This window comes from Curcuma longa, chromosome 21 (assembly GCF_044706935.1).
Source record: "Curcuma longa cultivar G26 ecotype Majalengka, Jawa Barat chromosome 21, ITB_CL_G26_1.1, whole genome shotgun sequence".
Lineage (NCBI taxonomy): Eukaryota > Viridiplantae > Streptophyta > Magnoliopsida > Zingiberales > Zingiberaceae > Curcuma > Curcuma longa.
In genome coordinates, this window is record NC_133881.1 from 6,400,162 (window position 1) to 6,421,150 (window position 20,989).

At 36.3% G+C, this 20,989-nt stretch overlaps 3 protein-coding genes across 4 annotated transcripts; 2 read left to right on the top strand and 1 right to left on the bottom strand.

Annotated features, from left to right (window-relative positions):
- Nucleotides 1-3,477: 3,477 nt before the first annotated feature.
- LOC141815471 (acyl carrier protein 2, chloroplastic-like) lies at nt 3,478-4,564 on the bottom strand. Its single transcript, XM_074703414.1, has 4 exons — nt 4,463-4,564; nt 4,052-4,150; nt 3,831-3,953; nt 3,478-3,743 (listed from the first exon to the last, which is right to left on the bottom strand). The coding sequence occupies exons 1-4, from the start codon at nt 4,520-4,522 to the stop codon at nt 3,654-3,656; spliced, it is 372 nt and encodes a 123-aa protein (XP_074559515.1). The 5' UTR covers nt 4,523-4,564; the 3' UTR covers nt 3,478-3,653.
- A 1,107-nt stretch (nt 4,565-5,671) lies between these two features.
- LOC141815376 (protein Asterix) lies at nt 5,672-14,536 on the top strand. 2 transcript variants are annotated; one of them, XR_012600542.1, is made up of 4 exons: nt 5,672-5,874; nt 11,923-12,023; nt 12,188-12,305; nt 14,451-14,536. XR_012600542.1 is itself a non-coding variant. In XM_074703327.1 (3 exons), exons 1-3 carry the CDS (start codon nt 5,725-5,727, stop codon nt 12,246-12,248), a joined length of 312 nt encoding a protein of 103 aa, XP_074559428.1. In that variant the 5' UTR covers nt 5,672-5,724; the 3' UTR covers nt 12,249-12,461. The 2 variants fall into 2 exon arrangements, 1 of the variants encoding a protein (XP_074559428.1); XM_074703327.1 differs by lacking the exon at nt 14,451-14,536 and having other exon boundaries at nt 12,188-12,461.
- A 1,195-nt stretch (nt 14,537-15,731) lies between these two features.
- On the top strand, nt 15,732-16,220 carry LOC141814170 (glu S.griseus protease inhibitor-like). The gene is made up of 2 exons (XM_074702124.1): nt 15,732-15,784; nt 15,878-16,220. The coding sequence occupies exons 1-2, from the start codon at nt 15,769-15,771 to the stop codon at nt 16,069-16,071; spliced, it is 210 nt and encodes a 69-aa protein (XP_074558225.1). The 5' UTR covers nt 15,732-15,768; the 3' UTR covers nt 16,072-16,220.
- Nucleotides 16,221-20,989: the final 4,769 nt, after the last annotated feature.

The window sequence follows — 20,989 nt, forward strand, 5'->3', positions numbered from 1 at the left end:
TGATGAAGATGTGTGTGGTGGTGACTTGGCAAAGTCCCGGGCAATATGAATTTTATATTTGTATGCTGAATGTCTGAATTATCTTTATGTTGAATGTTGTTGCTAAGATTGTTTTTAATATTAACTTGATAGATAGACAATAGATGCATAATATATGTTTATTTATCACATATGAAACCACTGCCATGTTATGTTTTATGTTTTCCGCTGAGAAGTTTGTGGTTTTTCGTATGTGGTATAAATTAGATGAATGAAAATGTAACTGTGGCGTCCGTCTAGGCCCACGTAAGGGCGGGCGTTACAAGATATTCTGAGCTGGATGAAACCTGTGTCTGCCGTACTAATCCACTGTGATATATAGTCAATCGACGATTGGGACGACACAAAGTAGTATGTATAATGGTATGTCACGACATATACGTCGTAGACATAATACCATTAGGCAGTTGATCTCGAATGGAGTGATTGCAATCGACTATGTAAAATACGAAGATAATTTGGCAGATCCTCTTACGAAGGGGTTAAGTCGAGATCAAGTATACTGCTCATCAAGAGGAATGAGATTAAAAATCTACAACTGAAAATAACTGTAGCGGTAACCCAACCTTGTTGACTGGAGATCCCAAGATCTTGGTTCAATGGAACAACGAAGTTACAGAAGTTGTGTTACAGCACATGAGATATTTTATCTCTATCCCAATCCTAGGATGAATTTGTGCTGACCTACTACATGTAGTGAGGTTAAGCTTATGCTTTTAATGACTTCTATACCTTATTAGGTGGAGTATGGTAGGATACTCTTGATAGAAGTGTCACCTATGTGAGTGTGAAGACAGGCCGCTTCAATGAAACATTCATGAATCCAAGATGGTGTCCATGGTCGAAACGGAACCAACCATGAGAACCTAAAGTAGGTGAGATAGGTCTCTATGTGGGTGTTATTGTCTTAGTATACACCAACAGCTGAGCAGTTCAAGACATCACGTTCACTGCGCAGCCTAGTATACTCGATAGCATCCCACTACGGAAGGTTCAAAGCCACAAGCTACCTCTCCCGATGCAGTGGCTTATCGATTGGACTCCTGTAAAGTGTCAGCATGCATACACGCATTGCATTAATTTCCATTCATGTGGGGGATTGTTGGATATTGGGGCCTTAATGGACCAATATGGTTTTATAGAAAAATCGGAATGTCATCAATTAATGAAAGTCGTAATTGACTTTAAAATTGAAATCTACGTTTCGCGTAGATAGATTTAGACTATTAATTTGCTCAAAACCGATTAAAGGTGAATGAGAAATTAATTGTTTAAGATTGGCCCAAATAACATTAATTGTTAATTAATGTTATATATATAAGGAAATATATGGGAGAATAGTCCCACATCGAAAATTTACGATGTGTTTTCTTTCCTTATTAATGATGCTGTGCTAATGGAGTTAACACAAAAGACCAGGTGCTCTCTTCTCAGGGGCGAGCAGGTGCTCGCACCTGTGAGCTCGCCACCCGCCACGTGCGCACGTGCGCACGTGCGCAATGGACGCTTTGTAGGCGCACTTTGCACTTCGCACATACGTGTCGTCGCGCGGAGCATTGTGGTGCCTGCGTGGCACCAGGTGACATTGCGGTGCCTGCGTGGCACTCGGGTGACGTGTCGAGATCGTATCTGATGTGGCACTGCCTATGTGGCATACACGTGGGCAAGAAGAGATGACTGAACTGTTGATTGGGCGAACGGATGGCAACCGTTGATCAAAGAGGTGTGATGGATCGCTTGTGATGCGATCTGGAGCGATGGATCGCGAAGAGTCACGATCTGATCGCTGGGATGAGACCTGATCTGAAGCATCAGATCAATAGAACCCTCCAGATGATGGAAAGATGATCGAATTCATCGATTCAAGTCTTCCTTGTGCATTCATCCCATCTAGTGCATTCGGAGTCCAAAAAGCTTACGAGAAAGTTCGTCGATCTCGGAATTTGGAGTGCTACTATTCCGAGACATTCGTCGTTGTATCTTGGGAACGAATTGCTGCTATCCGTTAGCACCATAGCGGAGCAATATCGTTTACGGAGATAGTGTTGAACACTAGCCTCGACGATCTTCAACAGCTAGTAGGGACTCTTCACCAACTCATGGGCCAAAGGGGAAAACCTTGAGCATGACCATGATTTCATGTATGATTTTTCAACTAGGTAGCTAGCTCTTGTTTATGTCTTGCATCTAGAATCACAAAGGAACTAATTGCAGTTTCTCAATTTACTTCCTCATAAATGATCGTGGGGTCGACCGTATAGGACCGTTGGAGTGGCGGATTCCACTTTTTTACAGAATAGAATCACAAAGGAGCTAGGTGTTTCAAATTCACAATAGTGGTTGAGTGCGGAGGTTAAATAGTGGTGACACAGTAGGTGTTGTGACAACAAGAGTAGCTCTATATGATACAACATAAAGGAGAAAATAAAGATGTGATTCTCACTCAGAAAAAATTTAATTGATTTTCACCTAGAGAAAAATAAATATAATTATAAATTGTATTAATTTAAAATTTGATCAATACATGAGATCCTACCTTTTTTTTTTTTTTATTGATGATACGATCTATTCTTTATAAAATACTATTTTTCTAACATAATTCTAATTTTTCTAATGAAATATAATTGATTCTTTCATAAAGAAATAAAAGAATTTTTTAAAAAAATCTAACAAATTATAAAAAGTAATGACTTGGACAACTTTATAATAAACACTTAATTATCTTAATCAAACTTGATTGACTCTAACAAATTATAAATTAAATTAAATTTTTGACTGCGTTATTCTCTTCAAACTTAACTTCGTCGTGTGGGAAGACAGAACAGTTGTAAAACAATTGTTGATTTAGTACTTCAATCGTTTCATTTTTTATATGAATGTGTTTCCTTCCAAGTAGGAAGGTGGAATAGTTATGAAAAGGAGGTATCGGTTTATTTCTTCAATTATTACCTTTTCTTATTTGCATTACCACGACTTCGGCATGAGTTCAAATTCAATGCAGTGAGGTTGGAGCATGCACTTCAATAAAAGATGGAATCCGTCACTCCAGTGGTCTTACACAATCGGCTCCACAACTATCTGTAAAGAGGTAAATCGGGAATCTGCAATTGGCCACGACGAGGGAGAGCATTATCTCGGCTTAATTTGTCGAAATTCGACCCTTGTCCATTTTAGTAAGTCTATCTCGTCATAACCAACTCAACTATGCTCGATGAGCAAGGTTGGAGCATGCACACTCACATTCGATTTGGTGAGGTCCGAGAGCTAAGATGTTGCACCATTGTGGGAAAAGATGATTTCATTAACAAACAATTAATCTCCTTCCAAGTAGATGATAATAATTTCAGATCATAGAATTGAATTACAGTTCCATTCAGTTTCACCTTAATTATCCTTGCCATCATACACTTTCATTCAACTCACAATTTCAACTGCCAATTAATTAATCACTTGGTCTTTTCTCAAAAAATTATTGTCTGAATTAAAAAGAAGAAAAAAAACCCCACCCTTTAACAACAAAATCATGTCCACTGGTGCCAACACAAACTCCACACCAATTGCTAAAACTCTAAGAGCTCAAGCGACCTCAGTTTTCTGCTGCACAAGTTTGTCGATCAAGTCGGTTGCATCTTGAATTGTGTCTGTGAGTTGTCTTCATCAATGTTGATATTAAACTCCTCCTCCAGGCACATCACAATCTCCACCTGAAATGAACCTTGAGGATGCCATGCCATGCACATATATTTTGCTAAGGATCGATTATTAGAGGCGAATGAGGATATATATCATACCGTGTCTAGTGAGTCCGCACCAATTTCAGAAAATTTTGACTCAGGAGCGAGGCTAGTTTCTTTGGACAATGCCAATTGCCGTATCACAATTTCTAACACTTTGTTCACTGTCTCAGGTTTGGCCTGGACTCAGTGCTTCTCAATTGTTATGCATTGGCATTTTCCGCGACAACAATCAACTAGATCAACATTGTGGAATGAGTAAGATGGAAAGAACACACCGCACAACGGATGCGAAAATGCGACGACCTCAAAGAGGTGAAGTTGAGCCTTGATGTGCCAATTGATGCAAGCTTCACTCGAGACGTAAGACCCTTAGTCTGCATTGCTTAGAATGAGTTAAGTGTTCAGTGTTAGATATGAAATTAAACAAATAGACAGCAAAGACACTACTATGTATTTTGGAAGAATTAAAAATGAAAAAGTAAATATACAATTTTAACCTACAAAACAATCATTATTTATTATTATTATTATTATTATTATTTGTCGAAGCAAAGAAAACAACTAAAACAAAGAAGAAAAGAAGAGTCAAGATATAGACAAGACATATTAAAGATCATGTAGATGATGGAAAAGTTGAAAAGTTTTCTGGGATTGAGTTGTGAGTAAGAGAAGATGGATGGATGGACCTGGTTACTGAAGCTAGCAACAGGCTTCCATGACGCCGAGGCAGCCGAAAGAGTTGCCATTAATGGAAGTGCACTGAAGAAGTAAGAAAATTAAAGAATGGAGGATGAGGAGGAAGAAGAAGAAGAAGAGACGATAAGAAAAGGAGGCCAAAAGTTGGGTGAGAGGACATGTACGCAGTGTGGTCCATGTCGCCCCTCCCTTGGATAAGATATTATTCCTCACGGTCATCATGATTGGATTTCAATCGATATGATCAAATCCACGTAAGCAAGAGGTAGAATTTGCCATCCTTGCCTTTAGGACATAGTTGAGTTGGTTACGACGGAGCAGAGTTGTAGAAGAAGACAAGGGTTCGAATTTCGGTGAAGCTGGGCAATACCCTCCTCCGTCATGGCCAACTACAGTTTCTCGATTTACCTCCTCACAGATGGTCGTGGGGACGGCCGTGTGAGGCCGCTGGGGTGGCGGATTCCACCTTTTGCAGAAGAATTTGCCACCCCAATAATTTTATACGGTCGGTCTCACAACCATTTGTGAAGAGGTAAATATTTGAAAAACTGCACTTAGTCACGACGGAGGAGGGCATTGTCTCGGATTCATCGAGATTCGATCCTTATCCACTTCAACAATTCTGTTCTATCATAACTAACTCAACTATGTCCCGGAGATTGATATGATCAAATCCAAATTAACTCTTTTGTTGATCGAGTCCCTAGTTTGGGTGGGTTACCTATGTGAATCTTTGTTAAATTATATTCCCATTGGGAGGACGAGGATAAGAAGCTAGTAGTGGTGCAGGACATTAGGATGCGGTGCACGATTGATATAGTTCACATGAAGATAGAGATTATATTCCAGAACAATAAATTTAATATTTAATTTAATAAAAATTTATTTATATTAATAAACAAAGATGAATATTTCATTAATTAGAGATTGAATTATTTGTTCACAATGTCCATAAATAAATTTATAAATCATGTTAATGAATAAAGTTCTTATTAAATTTATAAATAAATAAAAAATTTTAATAATGACTTTTTGGATTATAGTAAAACCATTCAGCCTTTCAATTTCTTTAGTCGCTTTAATAAATATTAATTTAAAATGAGGAAAAGTAATTCGAACCAGCGTGGATCAGTAAATCGGCCCAGATGAACCGGGTCCACCGGTCCATTGAAATTGGTCGTGGAGAAAAACCGGTCCATAAAAATAGATCTCACAGAGAAGGGAAGGGCCGGAAGGGGAACGAAGTGGCGTGATGAAGGAGACGAGTTCTTCCGCGAGCGATCCGAGGCAGCCGTCCGCGGCGAAGCCCTACGTCCCTCCGACCTTGTCGCCTCAGGATCTCCCCATCGACTATGCTGGATTTCTCGCCGTTATCTTCGGCGTTCTCGGCGTTACCTTGCGGGTACTTCCTCCTCGACCTCCTTTTTACTGTCTCTCTTTCTCTTTCTTGAAAGATAGGATTGTAGATCTAGAATTTTCCTTCTGTTTTTTTTCATGGGAATCTCTTAGATCTGCTGAAAATTGCCGAGTTTGTTCCTGGTAATGTGAACATCGATGGGCTATACATGTTTGATCCTGGCTACTTCTGTATATCTTTGATTTTCATTAAAATAGGTTCTCGGTTTGTCTTATAGGTTTTTAATGCGATTGTAATTATTTCTAATATTGGATAAAAACCATTTATTTGGGATTTGAGTTTTTCTCCGATAACCTCATCAATGAATCAGATAAGAAATGTTTTGAGCAAATACCTAATTTTTTTGAATCCCTACTAATGAAAGTTCTCAGACCAGGACTCCTTATTTGAAATGTCTAAATCAGATTCCTCCTGGTAGATTGGACCAGAATGCTCTCCACGATTGTTATCATGCTAACAACACTGTGATGGAATGAAATTATCAAAATTAATGGTTATTTGTCTTTAGTGTGTCTGTGTGTTTTAAAAAAACGTATAATGTTTCAGTTCAACCTGCTTGGTGTCACCAAACAATTTGATGTGCTGAAATTGGTAAAATGAAATAATATATTTTTTCTTTTTAAAAAGAGCAAATGGCCATTTGATCAAATGATTATTTCTCATTTTTTTGTTAGAAAACTTTAATGGTTTCACTTTCAAGTTGTTTCATAAATGAACTTGATGGACTGAAATTGCTAAAAGTAGATTATTTTGTTTCTTGAAAAGATGAATAACCATTTCTAAATATGTTTGTCTTTTCTTTAAAGAAAATTGAATGGCTTCAGTTATTGTCTGACCGAACTCTATGATGGATCAAATATACTAAATTAAATTAATTTTGCTTACTTTTTATAAATAAAAAACCAATATCTGTTAAAGGGGTATTTGATCTGGTCACTTCGAGTATGATTGACTAATCTGGGTATTTTCCATTAGCGGGAGCTGCATTTGGAATTTTTGTGTGTTGTTCCATAATCTTATGTGTTCTTCTGAGCAGGGAAATAAAGTTTTGTGAGCTGGAAATTCATATACAAAGTTGTGTCATAACTTGGTGATAATTTAATATAGTATTTTTATTTTATATTCATTTATGTATATTTTGGATTTCCATGTTTTATATCCATTAGCTATACTTGTGCTTACTCTCAATTTTATTAATGCCTATATTTATAAGTGTAACGAATTTGAGATGAGAATTTTATTATGTCAGTTTAATAATTGTTCAACTTTAAAAGATTTGAATAATATTTGCGCAAGAAGATATTTATTCTATTTATTTGATATTTTTGTTAAAATTAGATATTCTTCTTGTCTTGTAATTTTTATGAATAGGATAATATTTTCTATGTTAATTCTGACAATGTTATAAGATCTGAATATTTAGTGAATTTATTTGTTGTGAATCATTATATCTTTTTTGATACTATAATTTTTTAATGATACATAGGTAGACAAATGACATCAAAACAAAAAACTTATGATTCAACTTGGAGATGCACATGTCGACTAGAGAATTGATCATTGACAGTGTGTACATTGTGATGAAATTGGATGCGATGATGGGGTTACACGCCTTAAGCAACATTTTGTTGGTGTATACTCCTGTTTTTAAGTGTCTAAAAGTACTCATGAAATTCATCGTGCAATGGAGGGACTTGATGCTAAAAGATCTTTAAGTCCAAACAATAATAACATGAACACAAAGATTTTGATTGATGAGTCTCTGGAGAAGCCCATCTACAATGAACTTGAAGGTCTTGGTGATAAGTCTCTTTATTCCTCTTGAACTAGATATGAATATGGACAATATATGCGATATAGCGGTGATACAACTGGTGCTAGTGGAAGTGTGTAAGTGACTCAATTGTTGCACCAACATTGGAGAGGAGTGCAAGTGCTTGTGTTACCTAATCACAAGGTGGTATTAGTCGATTTTTCCTTCTATGGAATGAAGATGTGCAGTTAATTTTGTCGATATTAATTTAATGACATTTTCAAACCAAGCTAGCAAACAAACTAGATTGGATAATACCTACAGAAGGAAGAAGAAATTGATTATTAAAGTATTGTCAAAATTTTCTATTTTAATCAAATTCCCTTTAATGCAACAAATAGTACATTCTATTGTAACATATTGCCCAATATATGAAAATTTAGTCCTTGTATTCAACCTCTGTCTGTGTATAAAATTGTTGGTCTGTACTTGGACGAACAAGTTAGGAGATTAAGATATGCATCCTATTGTGCAAGAAGTAATAGATGCTTATATGGGAATATGTTGATGTGCCATAGCTAGATGGGACCTACTAGATGAACATTATCAACTTTCTATTATACTGCAATAGAAAAGTGATAATTTACAATTTTTTTAAATTCAGAATATCATGTTGCATTGTGTGTGTGTGTGTGTGAGATAGATGTAGAACATATAGTGCGATGATTATAAATAATGGTGTCTACTTTAAGAGGGTTGGAAAGCTGTTGGTGCAAAATTCAACATTGTTTTGGACATTATGGGCAACACATTGAGTTGATTTGATGATGGCAGACATCCGGAAACTCAATATAATGGAGAAGATAATGAAAAGGGGGTACTTGTTAATAAAATTCCTTTATAATCATTATTTGATTCATGGTTTAATGAGAAAATTTGTGGATGGGGAGATTTTATGATCACTAGCAACTAGATTTGTGACTCATTTTCTCTTGGTAAAGTCGTCTTAGAAAAAGGTCATGCTCACTTTTGAGGATTAAGAAGTCTCTCAGTACTCTAGCATCACTAAAGGTAGAGGCATAAAAAATTGTTATAGTTGCTTGATTTGAGACTATATTATGGATATTCTTATGACAGTAGAACCTTTGTAAAATCTTATTTTTGCAAAGTTAATACGGATAAAATGTTGCAAATGGGTAATGTCTATTATTTAATTCATGAAGTAAAAGAGAAAATCATGAGGCTCAGTTGCCAATTAAGTATCAACATTATATTGATATAATTACTACGAGATGGAACAACCAAATGGGAAAAATATGCATTTGGTAGTGTGTGATATTTAAATAATAAGAAACTTTTATATTGATTATTGATGATTATCTATGTTTAATAGTTTTAAGTTATTATGTTAATGAATTCCTATATAAGGGGTAACCACAAATGATAATTTCTTAATGACCCTCAGAAGTGGAATATTAAGGCTACATCCAAATAGAGAATTAGTTGTTGAGGTTATTAACACAAGTCAATTATTTTAAGGGGCATGACTCTTTCTGGGATTTTGTTTGTGGTGTCATACACAAATAAAATGGATTCTTGGAAATATAAGTAATTTATTACTAGTTATTACCAACATATATACAGACTATTATTCATTGTCAACATCGTAAAATAATTTAAAGGTTTTCTCAAAATTTAAAATTACTTTTAAGTTTAATCAATCACGGTTCACATCGACTTGAATTAAATGAGAATCATCCTAAATAGGCTGCACCTAATTAATTCTAACTCAAATTACACTTAATCTTTCACTTTAATTATCCATCTTTCATGCAATAAAGATATTAATAAAAAGAAAATTTAGTATATTAATTATATAAGTTTATATATATATATATATTATATATATATATATATATATATATATATATATATATACATGAAAATGCTATGTTGCGCGCCGGCTTCATACGCACCCGTGCGCGACAACGGGATCACCGTCCATCACGCATGATTGCGAAGATCGGACCGTTCAAAAGTGGGAATGCATAGTTCTGCGAGCGCCCGACTTGTCGCTATTCCCGCCGCTGCCGCTTCGCCGTCCGGCCACCGCTGGTCGCCGGACCGAGCGCGGTTGACGCGTCAATGTGAGTAATTATTGGGGGTCGGGGGTGTCGCGCACGGGTCGCGTAAATACCCGTCGCACAACATAGTATTTCTCTCTCTCTCTCTCTATATATATATATATAACACTGTTATAACAGTTAATAATTGTTATATAACACTGTTGTAATTACATGTCCACCTCTAACCATAGTTGTCACTGTCTCTTTTTGATTGACATTCCCTCCAACCATAGATGTCACCTTGCAACAAATGCATTACCTGTCCCCAACCCCGCTGCTATGAAGCTGAAGAGTTCAACATTTTCCACCATCGGTCGCTACCTCTTGTGATGTTGTTGGTACCCTCTTGTCGTTCATTTCTCTCTGTTGCTTCTAGTAAGATTCGAAGCTTTTATAACCTCTTGGCCCCCTCCCATGTGATTTACAAAAGGATCGAGTGATTCCTTCTGTTGCGCTTTGTGTTAGCTGTGAATGCATGAGAGGCTTTCCATGGGAATCCCATATTGTACCGCTGACTTAGGCATGGTGGTTGATTCTCAATGTCGGTCCTATGTTGGAATAGTGTGTCAACACCAGAAACTCTGATTGCAGTATGAGAGACTTAATTGTTGGAACAATGTGACACCGACCCCTAGAGAAGAGGCAATGATTTGTGGTTGATGTAAAAGACAAAATCTTTTGTATCATTCTGAGATCGTCATTTTTTTTTATACTAATCACACTGCTTTTCATTTTCTTATCATTAAAATTCTAAAGGGCAATTTACTATATCACACACTCAACTTTCAAAATACTTAAATTGCACAACTAACTTTGATATTTATCAAAAAACACACTTGTTTCCCAAAATACACTTTCACTTATTGCATCATTTTTTTTGCTGAACTGAGCCGAATCTTTTCTTCTCTCCATAGCAAAAAAAAAGGGCAAAAAAGAAAAATTCTAGAGGGCTCACTGTTGTTGATTTTGTGGCCAGATATCACGGCTACTTGGCCGTGATCTCGCTGTTGCTTGGCTTCGAAGAGCTTCCAACGACTGTGATTTCTTGGCTAGAACATGACCATTCAAGGCTGCGAGCTCGCGGCTGGGTTGATTGTAATTTCATGGTCGCTTAGCTGAGAGTTCGCGGCCACTTGGTCATGATTTCACAGCATCCTGACTATGATTTCACAACTGCCTGATTGTGTGTTTGCTCATGGTTTGGATGGTGTGAGCTTCTTGAAGTTTTTTTTTCGTGATTGCGCATGCTCACGGTCTAAATGACAGAGAGCTTCGTGGAGGTTAATTTTTCCAAGGTGCCTGTTTTGTTTTCCATGGAGAGGAGAGGAGAGGAGAGGAGAAGAGAAAATTTGATTCGGTCAAAAAAAAAAAAAAAAGATCGGTGCATTAGACGGAAGGTATTTGGGAAACAAGTGTGCTCTTTGGTAAATATCAAATTAGGTTCACGTTTTGAGTATTTTTTAAAGTTGAGAGCGTGATATGGTAAATTGTTTTCCTTGAAGCTAGGGGTGAGCAAAATATCGGTTAAACTGAAATAGCCGACCAAATAGATCTAATTTGGAAGTTTGGTTCGGTTAATTTAGTATTGATTTTAAAATTCATTTACATCGAATTGGTATCAATCAATTGTTATGTTGTGAGCTTGACTGCTGTACTTGAATCGGTGTTTAAAAGAAAAATGCCTAAATTGCGGCTCGATGTCTCAATCGATTCAAAGACTCGAGTGCTAAGAAAAGTTTTGTGTATTGGGTAACTGATCTAATTACTGATTTTATATTGGTTCGGTTTGTTTGATTTTAGTGGCAAAGTTCGGTTGGTTTGGTTTGTCTAAAAAAATTCGGGTAGTTCAGTTTCAGTTTGTTCGGTTTGGTCAGTTCGATTTTTAACCGAATGCTCAGTCCTACTTGAAGATGACCATTAGCAATTTTATTTTTTTTATTTTTGTGGTGTTTGTACAATATATTTTTTTCTTTTCTTTCTCTAGCAAGGAGCTTATGTTTGATTGCTTGCACTCCATTTTCCCATCATTACTTTGCGAAAAATAATTATTTGATTAGAAATAACAACTACTGTTTCAATCAAAACTTCATGGTTTGTCGGTTTCCTTTGCGCTTTGATTGTAATGCTGCACATTAATGAATTTTTTTCCTGCAGTACAAGCTTTGCTCATGGCTAGCAATTATCTTTTGTGCTCAGTCTTTTGCAAACATGAAGAGTTTTGAGAATGATTCTAAACAGTTATCTATGGCTTTCATGTAAGTAAAGGATTCAGATCCATTGCTCCATTCATGATTTCTTCTTTACCTGTTTCACATGAAAATGCCGTGCTAATATGCTGTTGAGTTTGTATGGCATATAATCAATTGACTGGTGAAAGCTTCTGTTTCTTATTCTTACAAAATTTTCGAACTTTTGTCAGGTTTGGTGTTATGGGGTTGGTTACAAACTACTTGGGACCTCGTCCTGTGAAGAAATCTTAACAGCAAGATGGTCTTTGAATCACTATCCCTGTGATTTATGGAAACTTTTTTTAATTGGTCAGTATCAAGAGAAGATTTCTAGTTTAGATACTATAACAATAAGACTGGAATTACTTTTCTGATGCAGCTTATGCATTCAAACCATATTTCATCCGTGTCATGTGAAATTAAGATCTTGTTTCTTGTATTTAATGTCTACGTATATTATGTCAATTCATTTTGGATTTACATTGTTATGGTGAAAATGTTACTAGCATCGTAAATTTTTTTTTCTCAATTTGGGTGCTACCGTGACATTCATTGGCAGCAAAAGGTGAAATCGTTATCTTGGTGGTTCCTTCACGGTGGCCTCCCACTACTTGGAAGTGGATAAATCATGGGGGGTTTCATCCTTAGTAATAGTAGCGCCTGCAAGGGGTGAGGCAACCAACGGGACATTTCACACCCATTGGGATTTGACCCCCCGGCTTATTGATAGTAACATCCCTGCATGAACCATCTGCGTCAACCCAGGGGGCGGCCATGACATTCATTGCACCTAAGGAAGTGTCTTAAATAAAACAAGTACCTACAATTTCATTTGTGCCAAATAGGAATGAATGAATTAATGTGACAGAATGTTGTCCATGCTCATGTTTGAAATAAATCTTAGAAATAGGAGTCAGTCTTTTAAGACCTGTGTGTTCTTTGTCATTTCCAATGATACCTGCCCTACTGCCTTTTGAATTAGATCTATGGACCAAAAGCTAGATTAGAGTAGAAGATAAAAACTACAATTTTATTTATATATTTTTTTTGTGCACTCTCTAGATCAGCACTAAACAAGGATAGAGTACCTAAAATACTATCACCAAACTTTCTCAGGATCTACCGTGACCTATGGATGAACTTTGGGACAAAGAAACCTGAGTTTCTGAACACCCATAGCACTTTGAGTGAGAAACAATACACTTCGATCAAGGTGCAAGTGCTTGCATTATTGCAGCTTGGTTGAGCTTTGGGCCGTATGGATGAATCATGTTAGGTTGAAAGATGATTCTCTTGTCTGTGAACTCACATTTGGGTTTGTGCATGAGTTAGCTTGAACATACCATTCTATTTAGTTGGTAGTTGAAATAGTCAAAATTGTACTGATTGTGTCAACTAGTTATATGGGGTTATCACAGGGCAATTTGATTTGATCTAATTGGCTCAACTAGGAATGGTGTTTGAAAACACTAGCCTAACTTTGTGTGAACTAACAGCAGCTGACTTGTTAATGTCTATATGATTAAGCAGTGAGCTTTCCTTGCAATGGGTGGTAGTCTCACACTGATTTGCAGTGTCTTATCTTATTGATTTATTACGGACACAAGATTTATCAGTTGCTTGTGTAAGTCTTCTATATCTGTCTTTGTTTCTTTTGACATCCTAACGAGGATAGCTTCATCCTTAGTCTGATCTCTAGCTGCTTGTCTTTTGTATGCCTACCGACTTCCGATGAAATTTTGATAATTATCAACTTAAGGAAGTTTAACGTTACTCTTCTCTGTCAAAATTTTCAGATCCCAACGGATAGCTTGTAGCATTCTTTAGGTTCACAACATCATTTCTAGCACATCAATCAATCATTGTTACATTGCATCAAGTAGCTCTAATCACTTCTAGTCTTTTACACTCAACTGGTGTAGGATTAAGATGAGAGTCCCTTGGTTGCTATGAGGATTCCTCATCCTCAACACATGTCAATTGGCTCACTTGCTGGCCTGTTGCTTGGATTAAAAGTATGGCATACAACTTCTGGTAACAACAGTTGTAGTGGTGGCTTTTTTCTTTTGGAAGAAATGAAGGAAACATTAATTTACATGCTTCTTACTGTCTCATTTCATAATACCAAAGATTAATGAAAACTAGACATTGATATGCCAAAGCTTTAGATGCTCTGCAAGGCAAGTATTTTGCCCCCGGTAAATTCTCTTTTTCTTGACTGCACTGCAAGTTTCTATTAAGAACTCGAAGCAAAGTCTAAAAAATTAAATTAAGATATACACATGACCAAATGTAACTAAGTTTAGATATTACAAGGTTAAATGCGCCCACATCAACCTTATCTTCTCTTCTTCCTTCTCCAATTTCTGCCATGAAGTGCAATTCTTGCTCCTATTTCTGCACACTGCTGTTCTTGGTGGCCATCCTCCTGTTATTGCCATGGATTCATTGCAGGGTGCACCGCCATCATCATCATCACCATCAATGCCGCCTTGCCAATGGTTCTACCTCTTCATTGCCTCCAGCACCACCATCACCACCATCACCACGTTTTAGAGAAGAGATTGAGCCGTGGTATGGCATCGAGAAGAGGCTAGTCCCGACAGGGCCCAACCCTCTCCACAACTAAAAAAATTCAGCTACTTGATTTTCTTTTCACCTTTCAATTTATGCATTATGAATGCCATCTTCATGGTTGATTTGCAAGTATGACTATCCAAGACGAGATGTTTTATTAAGGTTTTCTAGAATTGGAACTCGATTGGAAGTTCTCCTATTTTTTCCTTTCAGTGAACTGAAGACGCTTGAGTTAATATATCCGACCATAATAAACCAATAGTTCAGTAAAGCTTCACACATGCAAAATGAAGACGTTTTCTATTAGAGAGGAGCCGCAATGGAGAATTGGTGCGAGGCTGACTCGATAACAAAAGTGTGAATTCAAAAGATTTGTTTTTTCCTACTTTAGGTTTAGGTTTGACAAAAAATATTTTGACCAAAAAAAGTTTGAGAAAATTTAAGTTTTAGATGATATCGATGATGTGGTTGGTATTGTTCTCCACGCTTCAACAATGAAATTTCAAAAACTTTTAACTGTTCAAGTTTGAAAATTCTGTGAAGGACAATCTTGTACGACAATGAAAGTCACATGGGAATAAGATATAAATTTATTTTTATTTCAATATACATAAATATTTTGTAAGTATTTGATATAAATTTCATTTAAAATGTGAATCTAAAAATATGACTAGCATATAAGATATATCATTTTAAATAAAATATTTGAAGTAAAAAATTATAAATTAAATATAAAATACGTTGTATCGATGAGTGATGAGTGATGAACCCTAGCACGAGTGACTTTGTTGATGAACCCTAATAGTTACAAGATTGACAAATTATCAACTTGGTGAAGGAGGGAGGAGTTGGAAAGATGTAGGCAAGATCAAGAATTTAACAACCTCATGTGTGAATTACAAGTTACTATTCTATTTGTTTTTCCAACTTTAAGTTTGACAAATCGAGTTTAGATAATATGGATGATGTAGCTAATAGCTAACCCTTGACCAATGAGATTTTTTTTTTCAAAATTTTGAGGCGATGAAGTTTGAAAATTCATCAAGAAAGACAAATCCTTAGGGCTCTCTCAACTTATACAAATCAAACAAAGACACCCATGAAGGATCTATAAATATCATCAAAATTTACAACACATATATCGATTAACTAAAAAATTACTTACTCTTCAGCAAAATATTACTTACTCAAAGCTATGGAAGAGTGCACCGGTAGGTTTTGTTGTTCTATCATTTTTATTTACTTTAATATTTTTATGATAATAATATGATTTTGATGAGGAATTGAATGATCGATATATGTAGGGAAAAATTCATGGCCGGAGTTGGTAGGAGTAAATGGAAATAAAGCCGTGACTATTATTGAGAAGGAGAATCCGAACGTAGATGCTCATACTGTGTTAATTGGAAGTTTTGTCACCCAAGACTTCCGTTGCGATAGGGTGCGGGTGTGGGTCGACGACTATGGCATTGTCAGAGAAGTTCCTCACATCGGCTAGATGAATCAATGCTATATTTTTATAAATAAAAGTTAATAAAGTGGCTGATATAATTTGTCACAATGAATATGTGGATTGATATATTGATGTATCATTTATATCAATTAATTATATGGCATAATCTATGGATTGATATGTTGATGTGTTTAGTACATAACTCACTTCCCTTCTTTTATGATCATATCCATTCTCAATCGAGTAATGCACGAGCAGTGTTTTGCTCTCCCCTATCTCAAGCTAGAGGAGTCTAAGAATATCGATTCGCGTCGAGCACGTGACATAGGCTCGATTAACTCCTTTACATGTCATGATAGAGCTAACATGACATAACTTAGTATGGAGCTTGTCAAGCATGACCCATAACATCATCATTGGTCACCAACGTGAACTCGAACACTACAAGAAAATTGCCGCTTAGCGATGAAAATTTTCATCACTTATCGATCGTTGTTTGTCAATAGTGATCGATAAGAGACTAATATTTCTCATCATCAAATAATCGGTATCATTTAACAACGGAATATATATTTCGTCGCTACTTCGCGATCGATATTTAAATATCCATTGCTAATATTTAGCAATAGAACTAAATATCCGTCTCTAAAACTAATGGCGGACATAAACTCCATCGCTAATGTTAGCGATAAAACATATAGTTCATCGCTAATTAGTGAGGGAATTTAAAATACTGTCGCTAAGATCGTAAATAGAATATATTGTTCCGTCTCAAATTTAGCAACGGTATTAAAATTCCGTCGCTAGTTCTTAGTAATAGAATTTTAATATTCCATCACTAAACTGTTTTAAAATTTTGGCAGCACCTCCCTATTTTTGTATTTTCTCTGTTTACATTTACATATATAACGATGTAGCATCACAAACGATGGTTTTCACAATACAATCACAATCCACAACTTACATCCATATAATCACTTCTTACACATCTACACAAATATAAACACAAACGATGCAATTCACACATCCATAACTTATTCACAACTCATTCACAAATCCACATATACACAAACAAAATAACACACATTAAAAACGATACATCTCAACATATTAACCAATCCAATAAGTTTTCAAAATTAATCACTGTTGGTGCAGGAAGCACTAGCAGATCGAACCAAGGTTTTGATTATGGAACTAGGATCAAGTTAAGTATATGATTGTGCTAACGTTGTTGAACTGAGTTTACAGGAGACACAGGTTAAATCCTAGTGGAAGCTAAGCATGAAGTCTTGGCAGAGTCAAGTGCACCAGGTGAAGTCTGGACTGGTCAGGAGGACCACGCCGCAGCAAAAGTCTAGGCTTGGTTAGGAGGACCAAGTTGCAGCAGAAGTCTGGGCTTGGTCAGGAGGACCAAGTTGCAGCGGAAGATTGGGCTGATCAGGAGAATCAGTCGCAGCACAAATCCTGGGAGACAAGGACAGAGCCGAGCACAAGTCCAACGAGTCAAGAGGACTCGGTTGGCAATTAGGTAAATTCTCTCGAGGGGAGTGGGTGAGGACACGTTCCCGAGGAGAACATTAGGCGTCGGTCTAACCCAGGATCTCACTGCAGATCCAAAGTTAAGACTCGTAGTTGGTTCCGAGAACCGACTTAATAAAATTATCCTTTGCATGTTATTTTGCTAACATCTTTTGCAGGAAGGAAAAATCGGACGAAAGCAAACTCCGGATGAAAAGTTGACTTTTCTGGTCTGGAGTCGACTCAGATGGAGTCTGGAGTCGACTCCAGCAGAGTCAGAGCCGAAATCTAAAAGTCAGCGCGTTGATTTTCTGTCAACTCGGTTTGGAGTCGACTCAGGTAAGGTTTTGAGTCGACTCCGGCTGACTCAGAGTCAAAACTTATGGTCGTTGATGCCACAGCGACTGGAGTCGACTCAGGAGGCAACTGGAGTCGACTCAGAAAGGATAACGGGCGAAAGTGAAAAAGTTCTATCTGCCACGCAAGCTGGAGTCGATCCAGATTGGCATCTGAGTCGACTCAGGAGGAGTATAAAAGAGCCTCGTGAGGAGCAGCCGAGAATAACCTCTTTTTCGCAACCAAACTCCATTCTCGCGACTCCCGAGCTCTCATTCTTCGACGTCGGTGCTGCACTCGATCCAAGCAACTCAGATTCACACCGAGACGCCAAGATCTTCTTCTGGGGAGTAACTGCGCGATCAAAAGTTCGATAAAAAGTTCATTTCCATTATTTCAATTGTACCAGATTTTTGTAAGCGTTTTCGAATTTGTATTCTCAATACACTTGCTGCCAAAAAGGGGCAAGTGCCTTAGTGGATTTGCCCAGAGAAAACGGTCAAGGATCGTGGGCCTTGGAGTAGCAGCGTTGGGCTGTGAACTAAGTAAAAATAAACGATTAATCACAACATATCAAATCCAATACAATAAATATCCAATACAAAGATGAATATTTCAAATTGAACTACAAAAATTATAAAATATGAATCCAATCCAAAATTATAATTATCCAACTAGTAGTATCGAATCTTGTAAAAAAATATAATAAGATATATTATTAATAAAATAAGGATAAGCTACATCATTACAATTATGACTAACAAATTGAATTTAAACTTATTCTACACTATAATAAAAAAGATTAATAGGATAATAATTTTACACACCTGAATGTTAGTTTGAATATCTGTTGATGACGATATATATAATATATCATTATCTACAATGTTCTAAAAAATATAATACAATTATATATGTATTTATTATGAAAATTAATAAATTTAATTTGCATGTTCATGAGTGATAAACAAAAAAAGATAAGTTAAAATATCAACATACCTCTCAGATAGCTACTGATTAGGGTCCTGAGGGTCGTAAGGGTCCTTAGTCTCTTGAGAGTCAAAGTCATGCAGACATTTGACTCATGCAAGCCATAAATTCTCGCATTTCCCGTTCAATTCCCTCATATCTCATTTGGACTTGCTGAGACTCTTGAAATTTTTACTCTAATATAGAGAGTCGATTCTTCAATGCTTGATTTTCTTGCTTTAAAGGTAGACCCTAGTAGATGATCCACTAGGACGATCCCTGACCCTAGGGCCATCATACAATATATATGACTCTTGCTTGGGACCTAAGATTATAGAGGGTGGAGGCCTTTTTCTTCCACTGACCGCATCATAATAGATCTCATTTATCTAGTCGGTAGATAGAGTCTGCATCTCACCTCCCTTTGTATCAAGCTGAAACGCCTATGCAACTCTAGCAATCATTTCATCCCATTTAAAAAAAATTATATAAGATATACAATTAGAAAAACTAATCATTGTTAATAGTTAAATAAGTTTAAATTTTAAATTTTTATGTCTAATGCCTTCGATCGAGGATCGATAAATGTACCATCCTTTGACTTATATGTCTTGGTAAATATCTCCAAATAAGTATGAGATCGCTATAGTTCATGTTCCTGAATATTAAATAATACAATTAAATCAAAATAAAATTATTAATAATTAAATAATTTTAAGATAAATATATAATTGTAAACTCACCAAGTCTATGACATGCTTGACGATCGATCGGGATCTAACTGTATGCTTTGTGGATCTAGTGCTAGGGTCAGCCAGCTTGGTGTTTCTGTTGGCATGAGCTATCCTTGAATGCCCCCTCATGCCCTGGCTCCCAGGTATATTTTTCTACAAAAATAAATTTACAAATTAGTATAAACAAATAAAACTTTTGGTAATAAAAATGACTTACCAAAAATTTCTGGTAGTAAAAATCTTTCATCCCCTCGTCTATATGTCTCCATGTAGACTAGAAAGACACACTCTTTCTTTAAATTTATTAGATATGTACACCACTACTCGATGGCCATCTAGAGTAAAACTGCATTACAAAACATATAAATATTAGACATATGTTACAAAAAAGTGTACAAATTAAAAATTACTAATAACATCAATACTTACCAACCCCCAATAACCCGCAACACAGTCTGACCACCGGGTGCTGCTGCCTGATTTGATATTTCTATATCTGCACAATAATATTATAACACATACACATTCGAAATAATAATCAAATCATTAGTGAGATTTACATGTAACAAAATAAACAGTTTTAACTTATTCTGAATTAATTAATAATAATGCTAATATTTAATCATCATTACAATCTAAATCATCAACATTAACATTTTGAGGATCCTCCTCACTAGACTCAGTTAGTTTAACAAGCTCCTTATTACCGAACATCTCTCCATCATCTATCTCCTGGTAAGGTACATTAGCATCTACAAGTAAGACATATATTGATTGAATATAGGAATCTACTAAATGTATCTCCACTTCTTCATTTTGAAATGCATCATAGTATTGGGCCGTAATGGAGTTTAGTATTTCTATGGTCAAGCGAGTCTTCGTTCGATAAACTGCTAACCATTTACTAACTCTTCTTGTCTTTGTCGGATATTCAAGATAGAAAACTTAACCCGCTTGGACCACAAAAATGAGAAGTTCAAACTTGTTGAACCTTTTGTTTGCATTAACCTCAACTAAATTGTAGTTTGAATGTATTTTATACCTGTTATGGGAGTTGGATCACACCAAGAATATTTGAATAACACACACTTTTTTATGGAACATCATCTTCTCTTCTCTTCTTCTTGGTCGTGAGTCACATGAAAGGGTTGCTAGCACAACCAACTTTCTCTAAAAAGTGAGTTTTAGTGTGGATATGCATAGAGGCACGAACACTTGAACGTACAAGAGATCCGACAACCTATGGACAAGCGAGATAAGTGAAGGGCACGCATCAAAGGTATACCCTATTAGATAGAATTTCGTAGATCTAAATTTGTATAAATTTTTCACATGGATCACAGAAGGGATCCTATTTTTGCCTGTGAATTTTGTTGTTTTGTCCCATAGGATCCCTACAAGAGTGG

Coding starts and splice junctions, on each gene's coding strand:
- LOC141815376 (XM_074703327.1), top strand. CDS start 5,725: ATGAAGGAGACGAGTTCTTCCGCGAGCGATCCGAGGCAGCCGTCCGCG. Junction 5,875..11,922: donor TTCTCGGCGTTACCTTGCGG/GTACTTCCTCCT, acceptor TTTTTCCTGCAG/TACAAGCTTTGCTCATGGCT. Junction 12,024..12,187: donor CAGTTATCTATGGCTTTCAT/GTAAGTAAAGGA, acceptor AACTTTTGTCAG/GTTTGGTGTTATGGGGTTGG.
- LOC141815471 (XM_074703414.1), bottom strand. CDS start 4,522: ATGGCAACTCTTTCGGCTGCCTCGGCGTCATGGAAGCCTGTTGCTAGC. Junction 3,954..4,051: donor ATTTTCGCATCCGTTGTGCG/GTGTGTTCTTTC, acceptor CACTGAGTCCAG/GCCAAACCTGAGACAGTGAA. Junction 3,744..3,830: donor GTGCGGACTCACTAGACACG/GTATGATATATA, acceptor GGTTCATTTCAG/GTGGAGATTGTGATGTGCCT.